The sequence below is a fragment of the Pituophis catenifer genome, unplaced genomic scaffold (assembly GCF_029215685.1).
Source record: "Pituophis catenifer annectens isolate HBS135680 unplaced genomic scaffold, rPitCat1.0.hap2 SCAF_1, whole genome shotgun sequence".
NCBI lineage: Eukaryota > Metazoa > Chordata > Lepidosauria > Squamata > Colubridae > Pituophis > Pituophis catenifer.
This window is the reverse complement of record NW_027256881.1, coordinates 350,123,987-350,151,277: the sequence shown is the minus strand read 5'-3', so window position 1 is coordinate 350,151,277 and position 27,291 is coordinate 350,123,987. Positions and strand designations below refer to the sequence as shown.

General features: G+C 42.9%; 2 protein-coding genes across 2 annotated transcripts; both read right to left on the bottom strand.

The window, feature by feature from the left end:
* Positions 1 to 1,137: 1,137 nt before the first annotated feature.
* On the bottom strand, positions 1,138 to 7,471 carry LOC139312854 (vomeronasal type-2 receptor 26-like). The gene is made up of 3 exons (XM_070938011.1): positions 7,388 to 7,471; positions 6,759 to 6,888; positions 1,138 to 2,042 (listed from the first exon to the last, which is right to left on the bottom strand). The coding sequence occupies exons 1-3, from the start codon at positions 7,469 to 7,471 to the stop codon at positions 1,138 to 1,140; spliced, it is 1,119 nt and encodes a 372-aa protein (XP_070794112.1).
* An 8,820-nt stretch (positions 7,472 to 16,291) lies between these two features.
* On the bottom strand, positions 16,292 to 25,162 carry LOC139312850 (vomeronasal type-2 receptor 26-like; the record flags this gene model as incomplete). Its single annotated transcript, XM_070937998.1, has 5 exons — positions 25,131 to 25,162; positions 22,878 to 23,123; positions 21,839 to 22,130; positions 17,898 to 17,958; positions 16,292 to 17,154 (listed from the first exon to the last, which is right to left on the bottom strand). Coding segments are annotated over exons 1-5 (1,494 nt in total), but the record flags the coding sequence as incomplete, so codon positions are not given.
* Positions 25,163 to 27,291: the final 2,129 nt, after the last annotated feature.

Below are 27,291 nucleotides of genomic sequence, written 5' to 3'. Positions count from 1 at the left end.
ATTAAGGAAATTAGATTGTGATCCTGGGTTGAATTATTCCTTGGCAGATTCTCTCTACAGAAAGATCTTGTAGAGCATCATGGCTTAACAAGGAAGCCCAAGAGATGAAATGTCACAAGAGATGATAACATACTGCATACAGTTATGACATACTTTGCTCATCCATCTGAGGAAAATTATGCCTGACATTGATAAGGAAGTATAGCAGATCTGGATGTGAAGGGATTTTAAATGCCACCATTTCAAAAATCATTGAATAGTGGTAGGCAATTCTATAAAGACTCAGATATCTAAGGAAACAACCATATTTCCTTAAAAACACTGAACCCATCCCTTTAAAAAACTAACTTAAAAAATGAACTAAATTAAAAGGAATAAACAAGAAAATTTCCTCCTTGTAATAATAAACATATCTTTATGAACAAGCTTCCCATCAAATCAGGGCACTGGACATCACTGAGGACACTTTGAAAACATGATAAACAAAGACAGGATGATAGTTTCTGACCACAGGTAAATTGTAATGTAAGGTCCTGCCTTGCCAGTCTTCTCAAGAAAGCAGAACTCTTGAAACAATTATCATTTCAAAAGGAACTTTTATTGAAAGACAGTGATAGCAAAGGAAATGTAGGCAGGATCTGAAGTTTCCCACTCAAAGCATTAGGCTAAACTGCTACAAGCAAAGCCCCTCCCAATGTCCAGTTCAACATTGAGCCAATCCCAAGGTCTGAAGATGTTTTGAGAACGTCGGGTAGAGATGGTGATAACTGTCAACTCCCAGGCGCTTCAATTTCACTTTCTCTGGTGGTGAGAAAAAGCACATGGCTCAAAGCACATTCCTTTCCCCCTCCTAAGGTGATGACACCGAGATGAAACCTATTTCACACAAGGTACAGCAAAGCAAAGCAAACGAAACCCTGCACAAAAAACCTCCCCAAAGCCTCCCCCTCCCATCAGAATGGCAGCGTCCCAATAGAGATCTATGGAACCTGACAGGTAACCAATTACAACACTTGAGAAGGAATTCTTTAATGGACAGATTCTTCCTTCTTCTCAACACTTTTTTTTAATAAAAAAAGAATCATATTCTAAACATGCCACAAAAAGAAAAATAAATGAGACCGCCCATTGCATTAGTTAGATATTCTTATTCCTTACTATATTTTCTCTACAATTCAGATCTGGCCTCAATAGAATAATGAAGCATTTGGGGAAAAAGATACAAGCCAAGAGAGCAGCTCCAGATGCCAAGATGGAGAAGATCTCCACGGCCACCATGGACTTCCCTTTGGTGCTCAGGTAAGTGGGGAGGAAGGATATCCAAACACTGCAAAAGACCAGCATGCTAAAAGTAATGAACTTCGCTTCATTAAAACTATCAGGCAATTTCCGAGCTAGAAATGCCACTGTGAAACTGACAAGGGCCAAAAGTCCTAGGTAAGAGAGGACACCGTAAAACATTACAGTTGAGCCTTGCTTACATTCCAAGATGATCTCTCCAAACAAGGAGTGGAAGTCCAAGTTAAGAAACGGGGGAGAGGTTCCCAGCCAGGTGGCACAAAGGACTGTTTGGACCAGGGGACAGGCTATGACAATGGAGTTGGTCAGTGGTTTTCCTAAGAGTTTCCTTGACTTGTTTCCAGGCTTGGTGGCCATGAAGGCCAGAACCACCATGACAGTTTTTGCCAAAACAGAGGAAACTGCCAGGGAAAAGAGAATGGCAAAGGCAAATTGTTGGAAGAGACAGGTGATCTTCCCTGGCTGACCAATGAAAAGGAAGGAGCAGAGGAAGCAGAGCAGGAGGGAGGACAAGAGGATGTAGGTGAGATCTCGGTTGTTGGCCTTGACAATTGGTGTGTCATGATGTTTATAGAAAATCACCAGGACTACAGAAGTGATCACAGACAGGAAAAAAACAAGAAAAACTAAAATGTATCCCAGGGTGTCTTGATAGGCAAGGAAATGAATCTTCTTGGCAATGCAGTGGTCCTTGTCCTTGTTGGGAAATTGGTCTTCTGGGCAGGGTTCACAGTGAGCTGCATCTGAAATCAAAAGGCTTTGTCTAAGGATTTCTTGTGCAACTACCATACACATTTTCCCTCCTGCAAAAGTGAGACGTGTGTTGCCTTCCTGCTGGTGACCTACCCACCAAGGCAGTGATGAGATAATCCCCTGTGTTATTTATGGGGCTTCAAAAAGAGCAAATCATCCTTCATTTATCATGATCCTGGGGATAGATTAACCAGAGACAAGGATTTATTCAGTTCCAGCTGTCCATTCACTGTGCACTTCCATGAGTAATGTGGCTTTCAGTCTGAGATTCCTGTTTGTTTTTTCCGCCATTTTATAATTGAACACAAAGAAGAACAGCAGATCAGTTATCCAGAAATGTTGTTGTTTTGTTTTGAGTACATTATTCCTGCCTCAACATCCCTGCTTTGTACTTCAAATCTGCTCATTCCTGACTTCCAGTTTACTTCCAGTGCCTTCGGAAGCCTGATCTGCCAGCTCCGTGGTCAGCTCCAACCTCTCGTTATTGGAGGGGTCAAATCGGGACCATAGCCACCCTGGAGGGGTGGTGAAGCAAAGGGGGACAGCCTAGCAGGTAGAGGGGAGTCGCCTCTCCCTTCGCTGACTAGGAAAGCCCACTCCGCCAACGACAGGGATCAGCGGCAGCAAACATGGCTGCCCTGAAGCTGAAGACAACCTGAATACCCAAGACTGAGCAGGAGCAGAGAAAGTGAGTGGCTTGTGAACTGGGCAAAAGAATAATTTTCTTTGAAAATATCCCCAAGAAATATGAGGGGGAAGAATACTGGAACTATTTGCTAGCTGCGGAATAAGCACACTTATTTTGATATATAAAAGCTATAATATTTAAGAAGAGAAACTTTTTAAAGAAAACTAAATTTAAAAATTGAACTCTTAAAGTGAAGACATGACATTGAAAAGGTATTTTTTTAAAAATATATATACTGGAATTTGATCTGGAAATTGTTTATATTTTATGAGTATCAAATTTTATTATTATTCGTTCGTCCACCTATTGGATTTACAATCTAAAATAATTAAAATTGGATTATCAGCATTATGCAGAGAGGCAATACCAAGCTGAATCATGAGCGCCATCTGCTGCTAAGAGGAGAACTGTGCATCTATGGGAATTTTTATCTTTGTTGGATTATAAGGAGTTAGTTCAAACTTACTTTAAACTTCAAAATACAAAATTTTTGAAGAAATAAAAGTGATTGGAGGGACGTGGATAACCCCCTGGATGTTTTTTAAAATTGGACTGACTGTAAAATGGAAATAAGTGGCTATAATGATATGGAGCTGACATACCAAGACATTAAGGATTTTATAAAAGAACAACGTAAGAAAATGAAGCTTCAGGCGCAGAAGCATTTTGATGACATCGGGGTCAGTGGGCAGAGCCTCCCACCGGTTTTACTACCAGTTCCGTAGAACCGGTGTGAACCGGGAGCAACCCACTACTGGTACTAACATAATGAATATAAGAAATGAATGATTGAAGATAATATGTATATTAAAAAAATGTGATTATTAACGAAAAGCCAGAGAAAGATCATGATTGATATACTGGAATATTGAATAATGAAAAACGGAAAATCTTTGATTATTAGATTGATGGGGAAAGGGGGAAAAAAGAGGGCTAAAATAGAAGTAGAAATATGAGGGGGGAAATAGTAAAAACAGATATTAAGATGATATGAAGTATGATAGAATTATGAGAAGGTTTAGAGTTGAAAGATAACAATAGAAACTATATGTTTGTAAAATTAAAAATGAAAATGGCCTGTAATTATTAAGAATAATATTGTTATGATTATTTATATTGAAATATATGAAACCCAGGAATCAAACCATTCATGGAATGAGATGTATAAAATAAAAATCTTTTTAAAAATCTGTTCATTTCTCCCTTTCTGCCCTATCGAAGAGACATAAATAGATGGATTTCCTCTTTCTCTGGCAGGTCTATTTCCTCAGAGGTTGATAGAGATGCTGGAAGAAGCATCCTCTAAATCAGTGGTTCTCAACCTTCCTAATGCCGCGACCCTTTAATACAGTTCCTCATGTTGTGGTGACCCCCAACCAAGGGTGGGTTCTAAATTTTTTTACTACCGGTTCTGTGGGCGTGGCTTATTTTGTGGGCGTGGCTTGGAGGTCATGTGACTGGGCGTGGCTAGCTGGTCATGTGACTGGGTGGCCATGGCTAAATGTATAGGGACTACTCAGAGGGCTGAAAAAAGTCATTTCTGACAGGTCCTCGCACTTTTGACTGGTCCTCACACTTATGACCATCCTCACATTTATGCCTGTGCAGCATTCTTAACAACCATGTCACTCATTTCACAACTGCTTCTCTTCAACATGGTATAAGATAGGGCAAAAAACGTAAAATGTGAGGACAGTCGTAAATTCGAGGACTGGTCAAAAGTGCGAGGACCAGTCAAAAATAACTTTTTCAGCCCTCTGAGTAGTCCCTGTGCACAAAAGGACTACCCAGAGGGCTGAAAAATGTGATTTCTGACAGGTCCTCGCACTTTTGACTGGTCTTCGCAGTTATGACTGGTCATCATTTATGCCCATTGTACCATTCTTAACAACCGTGTTACTCATTTCACAACTGCTTCTCTTCACCATGGTGACAAGATAGCGCAAATACGTAAATTGTGAGGACAGTCGTAAGTTCGAGGACTGGTCAAAAGTGCGAGGACCAGTCAAAAATAACTTTTTCAGACCTCTGAGTAGTCCATATGCATAAAAGGATACAGCAATAGAGAGGGATGAAGGAAGGGAAAGGAAATTAGAGTAGGAGTGAAGGTAAGAGAGGGAGGAAGAGAGGAGGAGAAAGAGAAAGAAAGAGGAAGTAGGGAGAAGAAGAAGAGGGGGGAAGAAAAAGTAAGAAAGAAAGAAAAGACAGAGGTAGTAGGTTTGAGGAGAAAGACTGCTGTACAATAAAAAGATGAAAGGGAAGAAAGCCAACCCCAAACAAATATTAAGATATTAAGATAAAGAATGAATTGTTAAACTTTAAAGAATAAAAGAGAACAAATAACAATAAATAGCAATAATTAGAAACACACATACAAACATACAACGTCTTTTCTTTGAACAGAGTATTTGGCCGGTTCACAAATTTAAACAGTTGTAGGAGGTTAGCACCCACCCCTTTCCTAGAAGAATGAAATATTTTGGGAAATATTAAAAAGGCAGAATATTATATTTCCCTACCTGGATGAGAAATGGAGAAGCATATTTTACAGACAAAGCAGCTCCCACCTTCCTGCCCCCCACCCTTTGTTAATGGGCCAGAGGCAGAAAGTCAATCCTTTGTCAAAGGACATTTGCAACACAATAGCAACAGAAACTAACACAATGGGCCCCATCAAGCCATGTGATCCTGTCCACCATTAAACCATCTTTCCAAGCAGTCTCCATGTTTCCAGTGTCTTTTTCCCCACTTGGAGCAGAACCCAGAAGGATATTTCTTCCAACACAGTATTTAGTCATTTCAATTAAATTTACAATTTCTATATTTCCTTTTTGCCATATTTATTCCTCATCTATTTTTTAAAAAAAACAATATTACCCTTCATCCTCATCTCTAATCTTAATCAAATTCAATTTTTCCCTTCTATTCTATATTATACCCCTTCGCATTGTCATCTATTTTTATATCCATCCTCACATTGGTTAATTATGTAATACAGTTGTTTAATACAAATTCAACATTTTAATATAAATCAATTAGTTATATAACTATCTTTTTTGTATATTAATCAATATGAACATGAATATTCCAATTATTTCCACGCAATCCAATTTCTTACAAATCAATTAATTATATTTACCAATAATAATAAACCAAATAATTTCCCCCATATATTCCTCCAAACCACAACTTAACCAATTAATAGTATCTCAATTATTACAATTCCCTAGTTAAATAGAGCTTTTTTTCTTTTGTGTTTTAAAATCTTGGAACTCTCCTCTTTTGCCCTAAATTTCCCATTGTTTGCAGTTTTGCACCTACCTTTTTTGGTGAGGAAAAAGAAAAAGAAATCTCTCTGCCTCATTTTGTCACGTTGCAGCCTGCTTACTTTCAATTTCGCTTTTTCAGCAGAGCTAGGGGGAAAAAAAATTGCTCCAGGAATTTACCTCTTTGCAGCTAGCTGTTTGAAGCCCCGCGGCAAGAATTTAAAGTTTTTTTTCCCTCTAGCCATCAGCTGGGACTCCGGAGGCAGCAATAGATTGGGAGTGGGCGGGGTAAGCGAACGGCGACCGGGCGAGCCAAGAGGCAGAGGGTGAGGGTGAGTGAAGGCGTGGGGGGGGGGAGAGAGGGCTTTGGCGACCCCTGTGAAATGGCCGTTCGACCCCCAAAGGGGTTGCGACCCCCAGGTTGAGAACCGCTGCTCTAAATGATCAAATTAAACCTTGGACTGCATTCCCCACTTTCTCAGGAAAAGACCGAAAAGTGGTTTCCCAATTGGATGTATAAGTAGAAGCAGAAATGGAAGTTCGGGATTGATAAATTGTGCGCTCAAACTATCCTTGCTGAGGATCGAGAAAGGTGGCCACTGTGGCCAGGACAGTTTAGATCAATAGAAAGGTTTATTGAAAAGTATCAGTGCATGTCAATTTGATCAAAAATGGTCACAATAATAAAAATATACTGATTTTATGAATTTCTTCCTTGATTCTGGAAGATTTAAATTTGAAGTACGGTCTACCTGTCTGATTAGAAATGGTCCCTTCTGGACAAGGGTCACATTGGTAGCAGCAAACCTGCTCGCCCTCTGGAACTCTTCTCCTCTCTCCTGCATGGCACCTCTTCCTTCCACACCTGGCAATTGGGATGGTCTAAAAGATAATATTTGAAATTACTTAAGGAACGAACCTGCTGCATTCATTATTTTCCCCATTCCTATTTCTATGTTCAGATTCTCTTCTAAAGGGATACAGTGCCACCGTCTATCAGAAATATGGAACAGCTCCTGAGGGATTCAGGCATTCCTGAGACATCAATAGATGCCGGAGATTGGAACTGGGGTTTCATCATGAGGAGGAAGGCTTGTGACTGAACCGCAGCATTTCTAAAAGAAAGAACCATGAGGATACAACTGAGTTCCTTGGAAATCATTTTTCCTTGCTGTACTTGCTTCCTGCATTTCAAGCAGATGTTGATCCCAAGCCTAACCCTTTGTGGAATGACACAAATCAGACCTCAAAGCAGATTTTTCACCAAATGACTGCCATGATCTCTGACTCAACTGAATATTTTTCAACTTAGAAAGATGTTCTGCATCGCAAGAAGAGAATGAATCTTTCTGTGAATTTACAACATTTCCTTACAGCTCACCTTTGTCACCCAGACAATTCCACCAGGGTTAATGGTGAAATCCTGGCCTGGGGGAGCCTCAGGATTTACTTGCCCAACCTTCATGGGGACAAAAGATTGATTGGGGAGGAAAACCCAGTTGAGAAGATCATAACGAGCAGATCCCAGTCCATCTTCTGAGAAGGAGACTTCCTCTCCAGCACTGTTGTTGAACTGCACATTCCTCAAATAGGGAAGAATCTGAAAAAAAGGAGACCTTCAGAAATAGGAGTATTGGGGCTAGAGCTACAAATGGAACATCATAGTTCCATCTCTTGGTGGCGATCTGAAGAATCAGGTGTATTTTACTCTGAAACTAAGTTTTCCCTTTATCACTGGGCATGGTTTCCAACTCCAATTTCACTAAAACACAAGAATTTTAGTTCCACAATCTAAATTTAATTTTAGGATTTTTCTTTTGTGATACTTCGCTATGTGCACTTTGAAATAGTTCCAAAGTCTTGTTGACTGATAAATGAATGTTTGGAGTGAATAAATTATTTCTATCAGAACTATGGAAAATTCCATTGATTTTCTCTGGCTAATTGACAAAGGCAGCAGAAGGCAGGAACCAGGTTTGATCTACTGGGCCATGTGGAAGGAAGCATCTGACCTGGTTGGTCACTTCACTAGTCAGAGAGGTCCAACATTTTAGCCTTTAATGTACGGAATTCTGATGAATTTCAGACCAGGAACCCATTAGGACCACTTTGAATCTTGCTCTGTGCTGTGGTTGTCATAGAAACAGAATCACAGTATTGGGAGGGACATTGGAGGTCTTCTAGCCCAACCCCCTGCTCAAGCAACAGACCCTCTACGGTTTCAGACAAGTGACTATCCTGTCACTTCTGAAATGGCTCCAGCAATGGGGCTCCCACGACTTCTAAAGATAAACACTCCCTTAAGAAATTTCTCCTTAGTTCTAGGTTGATTCTCTCCTTGGTTAGTTTCCATCCATTGTTAATCAGAAGCTCTTTTCACACAGCAAACTGAGTGGCACAACAAAGGGTAAACTAAAAAAAGGGCATGGTCTCAGATGAGTTGGTATTGAAGTAAGCAGTCATTTAATCAGTAACTGAAGAAATGCATATGCTGAGCTTCCAATTAAAGCATCTGTGGACTGAGTCAAAAGACCCAGAAATTACCTTCCATGAGTGGACATTTGAGATCCTCTTTCCAAGCCTCATCATGGATGGTCCAACTCTTGATCCATACATTGTATGTAAAGCGTATGCCAGAGCATAAACAGCATTGTAGATATGGTAACTGTCACCTGTCATTCTCGTTTCAAAAATGTAATTTTGCAGATTCTGCAGATTCTCCTTTCCTGTACATTGTTTTTCCCCCTTTGGAGGGATCTTTCCCGATTTATGGATCTTGCAGCCAAAGACCTTTTCCCACCATTGAGGGAGAAATACATCTCCTTGGGGGTTCAAGGGGTCTAAAGACAGGAGGAAGTGGCTGAATTCTGAGACATCCCCGGAGTGGTCCCTAAAGTGCAAGACCCCATGATGAAGCTTTACATATTGCAATGTGTATTCAGATTCTTCCATGCCAAGTTTCCAATGGGAAGTGAAGATATAAACTTTCCTCAATGATACTTTCCTCTGGTTTTCAAAAGAATACATCACCCCTATTATAGTGAGAGTAACAACTGAGTCTGCAAACAGAATAAACACTTCTGTTTTAGACAAGGTAAGGAAATTAAGAATAAACTTATTGTGATTGATTTGAATATTATCCAATTCCAGCATTAGAGTGAAGGCCACGCAGATCTCCTTCTCCTGGAGCATTGGTATCAGAGTTGAGATGAAAAGTTCTCCCCTCTCATCTTCAGGGACAAAAAGCCCAACCCAGTTCCACTGGAAATACAGGAGAAGCTGGACTAAACACACATATTGAGGAGATTCCTTGGGATTAATCCGGAAGAAGGAAGGATAAACTCTTCTCTCTCCCTGGGAGAACTCAAAGCCAACACCGAGCTGGAGAAAGTGAGATTATTTTTTCAAAGACATAGTAAATTTTATGTTGATTTTAGTAGTTACCATTGTCTGGGTGATGGCCCTCATAGACAGGCTGACTCACTTTGACTGGCAAACTTCATCTTCTTCCCTTCTTAGCCATTTTTATTAGTTGTGGTACATCAGAAGACAAGAGAAGAAACCAACAACCTGATACAGAGAATAAATGGCACTAAAATGATGGCTACTTTTTAATGAAAAATAAACTAAGAGTCACAAGGTCATTATATTCCCCACCCCAACAAAAAATACTTTTAGTTTTATTTTTGGCTTCTGTCTGTGCTTCTGATCTTTGTCTGTTCCATACTCTATCCAAGAGAGCTCTCTTACCTGTGGGACCTTAAAGATGCTGAAGATGGAGGCCATCTCCATTGAAGTCTTGGCACTGAGACCACCAATGACAGACAGCAGAGTGTCCTGCAGGTCACATTTGTACCCTGGAACCACTTGGCCTCGTGAGGAGAGCATGGAGAGGCTGTTTAAGGAAATAATCTCCTCCCTCTGGAAATGGCGGTAGATGTGGAAGCCAAGGGTGATGTTGGGGAGCAGAAGAAAATCCTTATTGACCTCAGAGACAGCAAACATCAATGCAAGGAACTGCTGGTAGTTACTGGGTACGAGACTGTAGTGACAAAAACATTGGTGAACATTACAGGAAAGTTTGTGCTTGGCTGTAGAATTTGCTTCACTGTTTGGGGGGATTTATGGTGGGAGAAACTCCCAAATTTCATTGTGTTGGGCTTTTTTTTCAAAGGATTTCCCTTGACTAAACTTGGATGACATTGTGAGAAAGGAGACAAGCTTTTCCATAGATACCATGGACTGTTTTATACTCTCTATCGATTCCTTCCATATTCACTTTGCTTTAGTGGCTGTAATCCTTTCCAACTGCTCCCCTTTCACCATCATTATTTAAGGTCCCTCTTGGAGCAGCTTCTTCAGGTGTGGTAAGGATTGCTGAGCACAGGACTACAGTGGGAGTCACCTCATAGCTTTACTGAAGGCCATTATTCATGAGCAATGTTGATTCCAAAACTGAGAGGGATTTTTGTAACCCCTGAACACTTGAAGAGTGTTGAGCTTTTATTTGAATTTTCTACCAGAAGCTTCTGTTCTGATTAATATTATAATTTGACTTCTTCACTAGGCCAGCATAGCTTCCCTCTTCATTTTATTGTTTATCATCTTCCTGATGAAGAGATTGAGAATTCCAGCCTATTTGAAGAGGTTGCTAATTTACTGAGAGAAGCACAAAATGCGCACTACACCAGGACCGTTCAAAACACTAGAAGTATTTCTGAAAGGAGTCCCAGAATTTTAAGCAAAGAGAACATTTATCTGCATGTTTCTCCTAAGGCTGAAACTTACACATTTCGTAATGGAAGATTCACTGTATTAAAATCTAGGCCAGAAGACTTGAAAATGATTCGCAAGGGCAAATTCCCACCAATAATGAGATCACCAGGCCTGTAGTTACTTTCCTCTAACTGGATATAATCCCTGAGCACACAGATGGTTTGCAGCTTCTTTGCTGTAGTTGGAGCCAGGAGCCAGAAGAGCAGCAGAAGCATCAGAAGTAGCATGACTCTTGTCTGGTCATTCTTACCACCTTCCCTCCTAGGACAGAAATCAAGGTTTATGCAGAAACTGAATTGAAGGTTGCTCCTGAAATCTCACTGGAACTTTAGCAGATCAGACACCACCTGTGCCACTTGGATGGCACCAGGACAAATTTGAAGAAACAATGCTTCCTCTTACCTGTCTTTGGGCTGTGACCATAGAAGAAACAAAGGCAAGTCTCTTCCAACCCAGGAGTGTGCTCTTTCCAAAGCAGGCTAAGGTGACATTTCTGCCCCCCATCTGATGAACTCAGAGATATTTTTTAAAGCAGGTTTTATCCTGGAAGGTCTTTGTGTCTGGAAATCCACAGGGGACACAAGAAAAATCACTGTTCTTCTGATAATTGCAGGGAAGAGCCAGTGTCCTATCCCCTTAGCAACAGATTGTCCTCATGCAGCAGAATGGAAAACATGTTTGTGTCTCTTCTTGTAATTCACAGAGCAGATGGAGTCATGGCGAACTTGTCTAGTTGACCTACGTGAAAGTGCCCCTTGCACACAAGATGGATTTTGGATTTTGCCCTAGTTTGGTCAGATAATAGGAGGGCTACTTGGGAATAGTGGCACAAGGCAGAAATGTACCTTATTTTTTGGAGTGTAAGACACACTTTTACCCCCCTAAAAGAGGGTGATAATGTTGGTGCCTCTTATACACTGAATACGGTCATTTTTGCCCTCCCCAGGCCCTGCCCATCCCATTTTTGTGAGAAATGGGCCCGTTTTTCACAAAAACAGGGTGCGCAGAGGGTTTGGGAGGCTGCAGAGTGCTCCTGGGGACTGGGGAGGGCAAAAACCTGTTTTACTTACTTACCTCTTCAAAATCTTTGGTGCATCTTACACACTGATTTGTTTTATAGTCAGAAAAAATACAGTAATTTGAGGAAGTATCTCAGGATATTAACTGCAATTTTTTTGACTAGACTTGCAAATTTCTGTTGTTGTACCCTAAGGGTAGCAGTTGTCATCTGGGTGTCTGTTTCGGTCTTTTGGGGTGCTGCTCCCCAAATTGCCAGGTCTGAAACTCTTTTCTTGAGGATTCATTCACAGGACCAGTTGGGATCCTTACCATTGTAGCAGACTTCCTGCGGCACAGCAACCTCTGTGTCTGAGTCTCTGGGGGACATTTCACAGTTGACTGTGGGGTTCCCCAGACTTATGGTCTTGAGAGAGGTCCATTTACCATCCCTGGGGCTGGCCTTAGAAGCATTTCAACATGGCCACCATCATTCTTGGCTCAACTCAAAACTGACCACTTCCAATCTGATCTGAGGAAGAGCTGTCCTGGCCAGATCATGGCCTGATGTCTTTGAGATTCTTTTATGCTGCTCCTCTCTGCAGGGAGGCCGGATCTCTTTGACCAGTCCAGTCTTAGTGACTGATGGGATTCCAAAGGGAACTGAGGATTATACCTGAGGTTCTGCTGCGTGATCCTTCTGAGGCCTTGGCCACTACCTGGAATAGGAAAGCTACTGAGATTTTGGATAGGATCACTCGCATGCAACCTCTCTTTGTCCATTGTTCCCAACATGCCCCATGATTCAATTGAGGGAGCTGAAAAGGGTGAAGAGACATCCAGAGCTCTGCTGAAGGAATAGGAGGGATGAAGCTGACTGAACATGAGCTGGAGCAGGGGTATCAAACTCCATTTCATTGAGGGTCACATCAGGAGTGTTGTTGCCCTTGGGGGGCCGGAGTGGTGGTAACTGGGTGGTTGCAGCTGCTGTGTGGGCATGGCCAGTGTGGGCATGGCCAGCTCAATGTCCCTCATGTAGGGGGTGGGACCAGGGTGGGCTTCAGGCCCTGATCCACTGGAGGAGCCTCACCAAGCCTCTTAGGTCACACGGGCAGGCCCTGGATGGTAGCATGAGCTTCCTGGGGCCCTGGGCAGCTTGAGTTCCCAGGGCACCAAGACTCTACTGCCCAGCCCCACTTCCCTGAGGGGATGCCTCAGCCTGCTTGCCTCCTGATCCTGGCTGCTGCTGCTGCTGGAGTGGGCTGCTGCTGGTGGTGCCATTGCTGCAAGGCGAGGCAGGAAGCAAAGCGGGGATCCCGAAATACATGAATGCAGGGTGTGTGGGTCAGCTCTGGAGCCGGGTTTGGGTGGGGCAGAGTGGGGAGGGGAGTCCCAGCTGCTTCTTGGGGATGCATAACTTCTTACAGTGTGCCAGTTGGACCTTTTCCTGGACTGTAATTCTGTATGCTCAGTCACTCATGCCCTGGTCCTCTTGCATTGGAATTCACACAATGGGCTCTACATAGGGCTACCTTTGAAGAGCAGTTGGAAGCTGCAGCTGGTGCTGAATGACGCAGGGTGGACAATTTTATCTACACCTAGTATGGCCCATGTAATAGCCCTGTTTTAAAAGCTGCATTGGTTTCTGCTTTGCATCCGTGTCGAACTCAAGGTTTGGGTTATCACATTGAAAGTCCTCCGTGGCATCCTCTTTGAAATATTTATTTATTTATTGTTTATTATTTATTATTTGTTGAGTACATATTAGATAATTTATAGAAGTATAAGCATGAAAACCAGTTCTATTGAATTCCATAAAAAAATCTCCAACCAAAAAAGGACAAAAGTAAAAAATAAAAAGACAAACCTAAAGACCTTTTTGTAGAGTTCTCAAAGCAAAACCAAACAACCCAGAAAAGAAAAAGAAAGTAAAATAAAAAGTTACGTTCCAATATGAAAAAAAAAGTTCCAAAACACGCTTAAAGTCTAATCTCTCAACTCTCCACAGCTGGCATTCTTGCCTTCATTAAGAGTTCATTAAATGGTAGCTCTTAAGTGAATTAATGACATGGTTCTTAGGTGAATCTGGCTTCTCCATTGACTTGGCTTGTCAGAAGGTCAGTAAAGGGGATCACGTGACCCCAGGACACTGCAACTGTCATAAATACGAGTCAGTTGCCAAGGGCCCAAATTTTGACCACGTGCCCATGGGAATCCTGCGATGGTCGTAAGTGTGAAAAACAATCCTAAATCACTTTTTTCATTGCCTTTGTAACTTTGAACAGTCACTGAATGAACTGTCGAGGACAGCCTGTATAATGTCACATAAGATTTTAAATTCCTTCTGTGTTTAATTTTTATATTTATTGTATAGTTTTTTATTTATTTTTTATTTAGATCAATAGGCCAATTTTAAATAGCACATTTTCTCCTTTTATTGTAAGATGTGCTGCACTCGGAAAATAAAATAAATAAATGAAATCACCGTTGTTGACCCCCACCTGAAACTTCACCTTCGCTGGAGCTCCAGAGTTTTCTGCAATGCTGCACAAACAGCAAGAGGGAAGCAGAACGAATCACTTTGTCACAAGGCCACATGGTGCAATGACAGAAGGGGCCACCATATTCCAAGGGACCACAACTGAATGAGGCCACTGGTGGCTGCTCCCAAAATCATGCTGGAAGTGCTTGCTAAGTGAATCTGTCCCAACATTGATGAAGAACATCATTTATTTATGCATATTAAACCTATGAACATGGTCAATGTGTAGTCTGGGACAATTGGCTACAGCCACTTCATCCCAGCCCCCTCACCCCAGCTGACCCATGGCATTCACCCCTCCCTAGCTGCAATGGTTGATGCTCCCCTCTTTGCAAACTGGATACCCCAGGCTGTGGCAGGAGTGATCATGATGGCTTTTTGACTCCCTTTGAGCTGCCCCACTTTGGTTCAATGGAAAGGGTGAGCACATGGGCCAGACAGCTTCTGTTCTCACCATTCAGCAGCCAATTCAGTGCTTCGGTTTGCTGATCAATTCCATGGCCTGAGGTGTGCAGTGTGCAAAGAGGGACCCACAAGCTGTAGCCTGCTGTCAATGCAAGGCAGGACTGTGCTCTCTGTACAACTATCTCGGAGGGGGAAAAATTCAATCTCTCCTGGAGTGACAGAGCCTTTAATTTAGGAAGCATCATCTATGGCTCTCCAGTTGGGACCACCGGTTGCATAATGCCTTTGCTGGCCTTGCTGGTGGACAGAATGTCAGGCCTGTCCCAGCTTAGACATTTAGGAAAGAAAAATCCTTGACTCTATCTGTAGAGTTGGGTATATTTTTACTAAAAGTCAAGTGGTTACTGCGTAAGCAAAGCCAGATCTGAAGATTTCTGTATAAACCATGTAATTTCCCCTACTACCATATGTCCCATATGTCATCTTGTTAGTGTCCAATGAGGTTAAAATTAGTTGTTTTGGTAATAGTTCTAAAGTTTGATGCTTATTTGGTGGCCCTTTGCATTCTATTCCCATGCCTCTGTCCTTGGATGGTTCAGTCATTGTCTCTGGTTGCAAAGTTACTATTTCATCATTGTTGCTAAACAAGCACTATCTGTCATGTTGATGTAGCTATTACAACTTCAGGCTCCAAATGCAGGACCAAAAATCAATAATCAATTCTCACAGCAGTATTGCTTGTTAAGAGTGTGCCCAGGGTAAATTTTCTCCAGAAAATAGTGGGAGGAACTCTTGAAGACCAAAGATTGCACTCATATTTATACATTTGAGAAAGAAGGAGAAAATGATTTATGCATAAGATGGTATAATCATACCTATTCATAATTAACAAACTATCAATTATGTTGCCACTCTTCTACTGTTACTATCTTCAACAGAGAAATATTCTCTTAATAAAAAAGTATATCAGTTACGTTGCCATAGAAATGTTGATAAAGCTTATTGAAAGCTAGAGAATTGCTATTTTATGGGCCAGTTAGCACACATTCCTCCATTGTTTCTATTTCCCACATGAGAGGCCATTTTATGGAAAGGGAGATGTTATTAAAAATAACTGAATACTGGTAGAAAACTCTATATAGCCTCAGATGTCTAAGGAAACAACCATATAGGCCTAAAAGCACTGATTCCAACTCTTTAAAATACTATTTTAAAGAATAATTAAATTAAAAAGAATGGAATGAGAAAATGTCCTCCTTGAAATAATGAATACATCTTTAATAACCAGTTTTCCATCAACATTAGGCACTGGACAACACGAGGATATTTTGAAGGCATGATAAACAAAAGGCTGGGTGATTGCTGTTGACCACAGGTAAATTCTAACCAATTGTGGCATTTGATAAGGATTTTTTTAATGGAGAAATTCCTCTTTGAAGACATTATTTTTTTTTTTAGAAATCATCATATTCTAAACATGCCACAAAGAGAAATATAAATATAAAAAGCAGATCCCAGCATTAGTTAGACATTCTTGTTTCTTACTATATTTTCTCTACAATTCAGATCGGGCCTCAGCAGAATAATGTAGCATTTGGGGACAAAAATACAGGCCAAGAGAGCAGCCCCAGAGGCCAAAATGGAGAAGATCTCCATGGCCACCATGGATTTTCCTTTGGTGCTCAGGTAGGTGGGGAGGAAGGAGACCCAGACACTGCAAAAGACCAGCATGCTAAAAGTAATGAACTTGGCTTCATTAAAACTATCAGGCAATTTCCTAGCTAGAAATGCCACTGTGAAACTGACAAGGGCCAAAAAAGCTAGATAGGTGAGGACCACGTAAAACATTAAAGCTGAACCTTCCTTACATTCTAAGATGGTCTCTCCAAACAAGGAGTGGAAGTCCAGGTTGAGAAATGGAGGAGAGGTTCCAAGCCAGGTGGCACAAAGGACTGCCTGGACCAGGGGACAAGCTAAGACAATGGAGTTAGTCAGTGGTTTTCCTAAGAGTTTCCTTGACCTGTTCCCTGGCTTGGTGGCCATGAAGGCCAGAACCACCATCACAGTTTTTGCCAACACAGAGGAAACTGCCAGGGAAAAGAGAATGGCAAAGGCAGATTGTCGTATAAGACAGGTGACCTTCCCTGGTTGACCAATGAAGAGGAAGGAGCAGAGAAAGCAGAGCAGGAGGGAGACCAGGAGGATGTAGGTGAGTTCTCTATTGTTGGCTTTAACAATTGGTGTGTCATGATGTTTATAGAAAATCACCAGGACTGCAGATGTGCTCACAGAGAGAAAAAGAGTGAGAGAAACTAAAGTGTATCCCAGGGTGTCTTGATAGGCAAGAAAGTGGATCTTCTTGGCAATGCATTGGTCCTTGTCCTTGTTGGGATATTGGTCTTCTGGGCAGGGTTCACAGTGAGCAGCATCTGAAATCAAGAATCTTTGTTTAAGAATTCATTCATTCAAGGAAATCATGCTGCATTTATAATGGTTCTAGGATAGATTAGCCAGTGACGAGGATTAGTTCAGTTCTAGCTATCCATTCACTATGCAATTCTACGAGTAATGTGGCTTTCAGTTTGAGATTGCTGCCTGTTTTCTCCCCTTCTTTATAATGGAACACACAGAAGATCGATAGACCTGTTATCCAGGGAATGTTGCTGTTTTGTTTATGTGTACATTATCCTTGCCTTAACCTCTCTGCTTTGTGCTTCAAAAGTGTTCATTCAAACTTACTTGATCGCTCCTACTCTATCAAAGAGATACAGATAGATATATCTCCTCTTTCTCTGGCAGGTCTATTTCCTCAGAGTTTGATAGTATAGATGGATGAAGCATGCCCTAAGTAATAAGAATTAAAGCTTGGACTGAAAACCCCACTTCCTCAGGAAACGATTAGAATTTGGGTTTCACAATCAGATATTACAGGAGGAGTTGAAATGCATTTTGGAGATTCATAAATTCTGCCCTAAAACTATCCTGCATGGAACTGCTGAGGATTGGGAAAGGCGACTTCTGTGGCCAGGGCAATTTAGATCCATCAACTGAAAAGTTCTAGTGAAAAATATGAGTGCATGCCAATCATATCAAAAATGATCACAATAAAGAAAATAGATTTAATGAATGTCTTCTTTGATCTTGGAAGATCTACTTTTGAAGTTTGCTCTACCTGTCTGATTAGAAATGGTCCCTTCTGGACAAGGGTCACACTGGTAGCAGCAAACTGGCTTGCCCTCTGGAACTCTTCTCCTCTCTCCTGCATGGCACCTCTTTCTGCCACATCTGGCAAAGGGGATGGTCTGAAAGAGAAATATTTCAAATTACCTAAGCAATGAACTTGCTGCATTCATTCTTTCCCTCATTCCTATTTCCCTTTTTTATTCCTACTTCTATTTTCAGATTCTCTTCTTAGGAAATAGATTGCCACCATCTATCAAAAACCAGGAACAGCTGCTGGGGGATTCAGGCCATTGGCACTCCCAACCTACCATCAGATGTTGGAGATTGGAACTGGGATCTCAGCCTGTAGAGGAAGGCTTGTGACTGAACTACAGCATTTCTAAAAAAAGAACCATGAGGATACTACTGAGCATCAATGGTCCATGGAAATCACTGTTGCTTGCTGTAATTGCATCCTGCAGCATTTCAAGCATTGTTCCCAAGGCTAACCCTTTGTGGAATGACACAAATCAGGCATCAAATGTGTTACATGCAAAGCTGATTTTACACCAAATGACTGCCAAGATTTCTGACTCAATTGATTATTTTTCCAGTTAGAAAGATGTTGTACATCTCAAGAAGAGAATGAATCTTTCCTTCAATTTACAACATTTCCTTGCAGCTCACCTTTGTGCCCCAGACGATTCCATCAGATTTAATGTGAAATCTTGTCCTGGGGGAGCCTCAGGATTTACTTGCCCAACCTTCTTGGGGAGAAAAGATTGATTGGGGAGGAAAACCCAGTTAAGAAGATCATAACGAGCAGATCCCAGTCCATCTTCTGAGAAGGAGACTTCCTCTCCAGCACTGTTGTTGAACTGCACATTCCTCAAATAGGGAAGAATCTGAAAGAAAGGAGACCTTCAGAAATAGGAGTATTGGGGGTAGAGCTATGGTTATGGCTTCTATCAGAACATGGTGACCATCTTGAGAAGATGAGTTCATGTCTGAAAAGCTAGAGGAGTTTTCTTGGTGGAGAACTGAGGAATCTGCAGTAACACCAAATATTTAACTCTGAAACTACAAATGGTTTTCCTTTGGTCCTTTGTATCATGGTTTCTTCAAATCAAGCTTTATCAGAATAAGTACACTGAAAGATTTTAGTGCCACATTCCAAAATTAATCATATTTTTTAATTAATTAATTAATTAAATTTATTTATTTGTCAATCATATATAAGATAACAGGTAAAAGTATAAACAGAATTTGGATACATGAAAAGATTAAATAAAAAGGAATATTAGGACAGGACATTAGGCTTGTTGGTATGCTTATGCACGCCACTTACAGACGTCTTGGGAATGGGGTGAGGTCAACAGTAGAAAATCTAAGGTTAAAGTTTTGGGGGTTTGGGGAAGAAACCACAGAGTCAGGTAGAGCATTCCAGGCATTGAGCACTCTGTTGCTGAAGTCGTATTTTCTGCAATCGAGTTTGGAGCGGTTTACCTTGAGTTTGTATCTATTGTTTGCTCATGTATTATTGTGGTTGAAGCTGAAGTAGTCATTGACAGGTAGGACATTGTAGCATTGTAGGTCAGACCAAAGGTGGCGTAGTTCTAAATTGTCTAATCCCAAGATTTCGAGCCTGGTAGCATAAAGTAGTGGAGGACTCTTCTCGTGAAATATCTCTGGACTCGCTCAATTGTATTAATGTCTGAAATACAGTGCGGAGTCCAGGCAGATGAGCTGTATTCAAGAATTGGTCTAGCAAAGGTTTTGTATGCCTTAGTTTGCAGTATAATATTACCAGAAATGAAGCTTTGCAAGATTAGATTAACAACTCATAATGCTTTTTTGGCAATGTTGTTACAGTGAGCTCTGGCACTTAGATCATTTGAGATGAGTACTCCAAGGTCCTTGACAGAGTGAGGGTTGTCTACGAGGTCGTATATGGTTTTCCTCCTGTAATACTTGATTACATGTAGTTTTAAATATTTACTTTGTCCTGGGGTCTTGCAACCGATAAATTCACCTTAGCAACAATGAAATAATTCGTATGAGAACAGAGTACAATTCCTCTGATTTTCTCTGCCTGAGAATTGAACAGAGCAAGAACAATGTCTGATGAAATGGGCATCAAGGAAAGGGAAAGGCTTGCCCTGGTTTTTCTCTTCACTGTTCAGAGAAGTTCAATGTCTATCCATTAATGCAGAAAAGTCTGATGTGTTTGAGACAAACAACCCATTAAGACTATTTTGAGTCCTGCTTTATGTGTTCAGGTGAATCAAGTTTTGCTGCATTCACACTACAACCTGAGCAGTACAATAAATGGAAAACTGGACAAATTGGGTGGGGTCAAATAGGATGTTAACTGATAGAAACATAAATCAAAGTTAAAAAAAAATTGAGTGTCTTTCTACAAGTTGGATTTGGGTTCCAAGCTGAGGGAAACGGAGGGTGCTCTGCAAATATGCCAACTAGGACTTCTACTGACTTCTGGAAGCTTCTTTCTCAAACACAGCCAGATTGTTCTTTTGCTCTCAGCTGACATCTACTCCCTGTCATGGTTCCCTCCTGAAACTCTGGCAACCATTGAAGCCTTTCAGGACTTTACGAAGGTCTTTCTTCTATGGATCTTATGAATCTCTTCCCCCCCCTCCTCTAAACTCTTCCAACAAAACATTATTCTTATTTCATATCTTTCTAATAATTGCTTTTAATATGTTTTCCTTTCTAAGGAAGCCACAGAAATTACCTGCCATGACTGGACATTGGAGATCCTCTTTCCAAGCCTCATCATGGTCGGTCGGGCTCTGGATCCATACATTGCATGTAAAGCGTGTGCCACAGCAAAAATGGCATTGTAGATATTGTAACTTTCACCTGTCATGCTTATTTCAAAAACGTAATCTGGCAGATTCTGCAAATTCTCCTTTCCTGTACATTGTTTTCCCCCCTTTGGAGGGATCTTGCCTGGTTTGTGGAGTGTGCAATGAAAGACAGATTCCCACAGTTCTGGGGGAAAGACATCTCCTTGGGGGCTCAAGGGGTCTAAAGACAGGAGGAAATGGCTGAATTCTGAAACATCCCGGGTGTGGTCCCTGAAATGCAGGATTCCATGGAAAGGCTTTAGAAATGTTTTTTCAGATTCCTCCAGACTAAGTTTCCAATGGGAAGTTAAGATCCAAACATTCTGCAAGGTTCTGTTGCTCAACGTTTCATGGCAAGCTAAAAGTAACTGTACAGTGTAAGTACAACCATAGTTTCCAAACAGAATAATCACTTCAGTTTTTATCCAAGTCTGTAACTTGAGAAGCATTTTCTCTATTCTAATCTGAAGATCATCTATTTTTAAACTTTCAGTGAACACCAGGCAGATCTCCTTCTCCTGGAGCATTGGCGTCAGAATTGAAATGAAACGTTCTCCCCTGTCATCTTGAGGGGCCATAAGACCAACCCAGTTCCACTGGAAATAAAGGAGCAGCTGCACTAAACCCACATACTGAGGAGATTCCTTGGGATTAATCCAGAAGAAGGAAGGATAAAACCTTCTCTCTTCCTGAGAGAACTCAAAGCCAACACCGAGCTGAAAAACAATGAGATTCATCTTTCAAAGACAAAGTAAAGTCTTAGGGCAACTTTAGGAGTCACCATTGTGTGGATTTTGCTCCATCAGTCAACCTGGCAAGCTTCATCTCCTTCCCTTCTTAGGGAGAGCCACCACTTACACATCTTGACTGATTGTTATATGTCAGAAGACAAGAGAAGAACCCAACAACCTGATACAGGAAATAAATGTCACTAAAATGATGGCTACCATTTTATGAAGAATAAACAGAGAGTCAGAGGCTCATGATGTGCCTCCCCCAAACTACCTTTAATTTCCTCTTGGCTTATGTGTGTGTTTTCATCTTTGAATTATCCATATTGTATCCAGTGGAGCTCTCTTACCTGTGGGACCTTGAAGATGCTGAAGATGGAGGCCATCTGCCTTGAGAATATGGCACTCAGATCACCAATGACGGAGAGCAGAGTGTCCTGCTGGTCACATTTGTAACCTGGAACCACATGGTGTTGTGAGGAGAGCATGGAGAGGCTGTTTAAGGAAATAAGTACCCCAGTCTGGAAATGTGCATAGATGTGGAAGCCAAGGGTGATGTTGGGGAGCAGAAGAAAATCCTTATTGACCTCAGAGACAGCAAACATCAGTGCAAAGAACTGCTGGTAGTAACTGGTGATGGGTCTGTAGTGAGCAAAACATTGGCAAATATTACAGGAAATCTTGTGCCTGGCTGTAGAACTTGCTTTACTGTTTGGGGGGAATTTTGGGGGCCGAAACTCCCAAATTTCATTGGGGTTGGGTTTCTTTCAAAGGATTTTCCTTGGCTAAACTTGGATGACTTTGTGAGAAAGGAGACAACCCTTTCCATAGGTATTATGGACTGTTTTATACTCTCTATCATCCCTGCCATATTCACTCTGCTGCAGTGGCTGTAATCCTTTCCAACTGCTCCTTTTGTAATGTAATTATTTAAGGTCTGTCCTTGAGCAGCTTCTTCAGGTGTGGTAAAGATTGATGAGCACAGAACTACAGCGAGGTCACCTCAGAGATTTACTGAAGGCCATTATTCATGAGAAATGCTGATTCCAGCACTGAGAGGAATCTTTGTAACTCCTGAACACTTGAAGAGTGCTGAGTTTTTATTTGTATTTTCTACCAGAATTTACTGGTGAGATAAATATAATAATTTGACTAATTCATTAAGACAGCACAGCTTCCTTCTTTATTTTTGTTGTTTATCATCTTCCTGGTGAAGTGATTGAGAATTCCAACCTATTTGAAGAGCTTGCTACTTTATGGAGAAAAGCACAAAATGTGAACTACACCAGGACAGTACAAATAGTAGAAGTATTTTTTTTGGAAAAAAGGCCCTGAATGTCAAGCAAAGAGAATAATTATCTGCATGTTTCACATCCAGCTGAAACTTACCTAATAGCGGGATTATGATTCACTTTATTAAAGTCTTGGAAATCAGATGGGTACATGTCTCCGAAGGGCAAATTCCCACCAATAATGAGATCACCAGGCCTGTAGAAGATTCCATCTAAATCGATATAATCTCTGAGCTCACAGATGGTTTGCAGCCTCTTTGCTGTAGTTGGAGCCAGGAGCCAGAAGAGCATCAGGATCAACAGTTGCATGACTCCTGCCTGGTCATTCTTATCACCTTCCCTCCTAGGACAGAAATCGAGGTTTATGCAGAAACTGATATGAAGGTTGCTCTTGAAATCTCACTGGAACTTTAGCAGAGCAGACACCACCTGTGCCACCTGGATGGCATCAAGAGAAATTTATATCAAAAATGCTTCTTTTTACCTGTGTTTGGGCTGTGACCAAAGAGGAAACAAAGGCATGTGAGTCTCTTCAAACCCAGGAGTGAGCTCTCTGCAAGGCAGGCTAAGGTGACACATTCTGCCTCCTCCCCCCAGCTGGAGAACTCAGAGATATTTTTAAAGCAGGTTTTATCCTGGAAGATCTTTGTGTCTGAAATCCACAGGGGATGCATGAAGAATGACTGTTCTTCTGATAATTGCAAGGAAGAGCCAGTGTCCTATCCCCTTAGCAACAGCTTCTCTTCATGCAGCAGAATGAAAAACATCTTTGTGTCTCGTAATTCCCAGAGCAGGTGGAGTCATGGGGAAGTTGTGTAGTTGACATACATGAAAGTGACCCCTGCACACAAGATGGATTTTGGCTGATGCCCTAGTTGGGTCAGATCATAGGAGTGCTACTTGCCAAAAATGGCACGAGGCAGAAATGGAGTTTGAGGAAGTATCTCAGGATATTAACTGCAATTTTTTTTGGCAAGACTTGCAAACTTCTGTTGCTGTAGCCTAAGGGTAGCAATTGTCATCTGGGTGTCTCTTTGGGTCTTTTGGGGTGCTGCTCCCCAAATTGCCAGGTCTGAAATTCTTTTCCTACTGAACCAGTAGGAATCATTGCCATTGTACCAGCCTTCCTGCTGCAGGGCAACCTCCCTGTCTGAGCCTCTGGAGGGCATTTCTCAGTTGACTGTGGGGTCCCCAGACCTTATGGTCTTGAGCGATGTCCATTTGCCATCCCTGGGGCAGGCCTTAGAGGCATCTCAACATGGCCACCATCATTCTTGGCTCAGCTCAAAACTGACCACTTCCAACCTGATCTGAGGAGGAGCTGTCCTTGTCATCTTTGCCCTGGCCAGATCATGGCCTGATGACTTTGAGATTCTTTTATGCTGCCCCTCTCTGCAGGGAGGCTGGATCTCTTTGACCAGTCCACTCTTAGTGACTAATGGGGTTCCAAAGGGAACTGAGGATTATACCCCAGGCTCTGCTGCATGGTCCTTCTGAGCCTTGGCCACTTCCAATGGGATCTGAGGGGGAGCTATCCTGTTCCCGTTTGTCCTGGTCAGATCATGGCCTGATGACTTTGAGATTCATTTATGCTTCCCATCTCTGCAAGGAGGCTGAGTGGCTACTTGGGCAGCCTCTTCATGGGTGGTGGCTTGCAGGTGAGCCCTCCCTCTCTCCATGGGCCAATCTCAGCACCCCTCCTCCTCCTTCTCCTCCTCCCCCACAGATGTCTCCAGAGCTGCCACCATTGCTGCACCTGAGTAAGGCTGCCCTCTTGGCCTGCATCTGCTTCCTGGGCATGCTCTACATCCCCTGCATGAGTTTATAGATCATTTATCCGAGCATGCCCAGCCACTGCTGCTGCTGCCCATCATCATGTCATAGGTGCGCCCTTCCAGGCCTGCATGGTGGACTGTGGCACTGGGTGAGCCCAGAAATGCAAAGAGTGAGAGGGATAAATGGGCAGCTGGGCCTGTTGCTGACAGTTGGCTTCCAGCATTGGAGAGGGTGAGGAAGGGAAGTGGTCAGACTGCCGCTTCCTTTCAGTGAGTCACATGCAGTGAGACAAGGCTCCTCTTGCCCTTTCTTCCCCCCTCACTGAGCATGGCAGAGCTTCCTGACCCTCACTTAGCCACCAGCCACCTTTACTGATGCAATTTGGGGGTGGCAGGTGAGGAGGACTGGGGCAGGGGAGAAAGAATTTGCAACTCCCAGCCTGACTGGCTTCTTCCTGGAAACTCTTTCTCTGCTTTGCGGGGTCGGACGCCAAAGACGAGGTTTTTGTGGGCCGAAGAACTTGCCTCACCACCGCCCAGATGCCCTCACTTCCCCGAAACATTGCTTTGCCTACTTGATTTCCAGCTCCGTCACGTTTCTCACCATTGTGTGCAGGGAAACAATAGTGTGTGGGATTAAAGAAAACAAAAGTTCAATAAATCAATTCCATCTTCTCATGAAAAAAGCTCTCATGAAGTTGGAATTGATTGAGTAATTTTTTTTAGTCCCACAAACTTGTTTCTCTGCACACAATGGTGAGAAACGCAAGAGAGAAATGCGACAGAGCTGGAAATCAGGTAGGCAAAGAAACGCTTCAGAGAAGCGAGGGCATCTGGGTGGTGGTGGGTGGGGCAAGCTCCGTGGCCCTGGGCTGCAATGGAGAAACAGGAAAGGGAACACCCAGAGTGAGGGAAGGAGGCCTCTTTCACTGCTCCTCCTCCTCCCCTTGTGCTGGCTGCTCCATTTCCCTTTCCTCCATTGCAGTGCAGTGCCCAGAACCCTTTGATAGTGGGGTGCAGGGATTTAACAACCAGTTCGCCCAGGGTCAGGTTGGCTTCTCGCAGGAGGCTCAGGATGGGCCATGCCTCCCATGGGATGGTCCATGCTTCCAACAACAGTATTGGACCCGTGTCCCTCCTGGCTCGTTTATTCGGCTCGGGAGGTTACACGAGGCTGGATCCAGGCAGTGATTAATGCATCCTTGGGTGAGGGAAGCTTCCATACCACCTTGAAAGAGGCGGTGGTGAGGCCCCTCCTCATGAAACCTGCTTTGGACCCAGCTATTTTAAACAACTTTCGTCCTGTCTCCAACCTTTGCTTTGTTGTGAAGGTTGTTGAGAGCGTGGTGGCACGTCAACTCCCATTGGCCCTGGATGAAGCAGAGTACCTGGATCAGTACCAATCGGGTTTCAGGCCCAGGTACAGTATGGAGACGGCATTGGTCGCGCTGGTGGATGATCTCTGGAGGGCCCGAGACAGAGGTTAATCCTCTGTCCTGGTCCTATTAGATCTCTCGGCGGCTTTCAATACCATCGACCATGGTATCTTGCTGCGACGCCTCTAGGGGTTGGGAGTGGGAGGCACTGTTTTATGGTGGTTCTCCTCCTACCTCTCAGAACGTTCGCAGGTGGTGTTGGCTGGGGGACAGAGGTCGTCCCCGAGGCCCCTCACTTGTGGGGTGCCCCAGGGGTTGGTCTTCTCTCCTCTTTTGTTCAACATCTATATGAAGCCGCTGGGTGAGATCATCCAGGGTTTTGGGGTGAGGTATCATCAGTATGCTGATGATACCCAGCTTTTTATATCCATCCCAAACCAACCCTGCGATGCCCTCGACATGATGTCTCATTGCCTGGAAGCGGTGCAGATCTGGATGGGGAGGAACAGGCTTTGGCTCAACCCTACTAAGACCGAGTGGCTGTGGGTACCAGCATCTCGGTCCGATCAAGAGATTCCATCTTTGGTCATAGGGGATGAGGTTTTGCCCCCTGTAGACAGGGCGCGCAACTTGGGTGTCCTCCTGGACTTGCGGCTAAACTTGGAAGATCATGTAATGGCCATAACCAAGGGAGCATTCGCCCAGGTTCGCCTGGTGCGCCAGTTGCGCCCCTATTTGGACCTAGATGCCCTACGCATGGTTACTCACGCGCTTGTCACCTTCCATATTGACTACGGCAATGCCCTCTACATGGGGCTGCACTTGAAGACCACTCGGAGGCTTCAGCTGGTGCAGAATGCGGCCGCGCGGGTTGTGATGGGATTATCTTGACACTCTCATGTTATACCTCTCCTAGCGACTTGTACTGGTTGCCAGTTGCCCTCCGAGTGAGATTCAAGGTGCTGGTGATTACCTATAAGGCCCTATATGGCTTAGGCCCGGGTTATTTGGGGATCCATCTGCAGCCAGCAACAGCTGCCCATCACCCGGTGCATTCCCACAGAGAGGGCCCCCTCAGGGTGATGTCGGCCAGACAATGTCGGCTGGTGACCCCCAGGGGGAGAGCTTTCTCTGTGGGTGCACCTACTCTTTGGAATCAACTGCCCCTGGAGCTCCGGGTGGCCCCCGACCTCCCCTCTTTCCGTCGCGACCTGAAAACATGGCTGTTTCGTTTGGCTGGCCTGGACTGATGGGATTTTAATTTTTAACTTGTTAGTCTTAATTGCACTTTTATCTGTTAAATTATGAGATTTGGATTTAATTTTTAACTTTTTCATTAGATGTTTTTTACTGTTGTGAG

Excerpts from the sequence above, each read along its gene's own strand:
- LOC139312854 (XM_070938011.1), bottom strand. The coding sequence starts at position 7,471 with ATGAAGGTTGGGCAAGTAAATCCTGAGGCTCCCCCAGGCCAGGATTTC. Across the intron at positions 6,889-7,387 it reads GAATTGTCTGGGTGACAAAG|ACCATCCCAATTGCCAGGTG; the intron begins GTGAGCTGTAAG and ends ATTATCTTTTAG. Across the intron at positions 2,043-6,758 it reads GACCATTTCTAATCAGACAG|ATGCAGCTCACTGTGAACCC; the intron begins GTAGACCGTACT and ends TTTTGATTTCAG.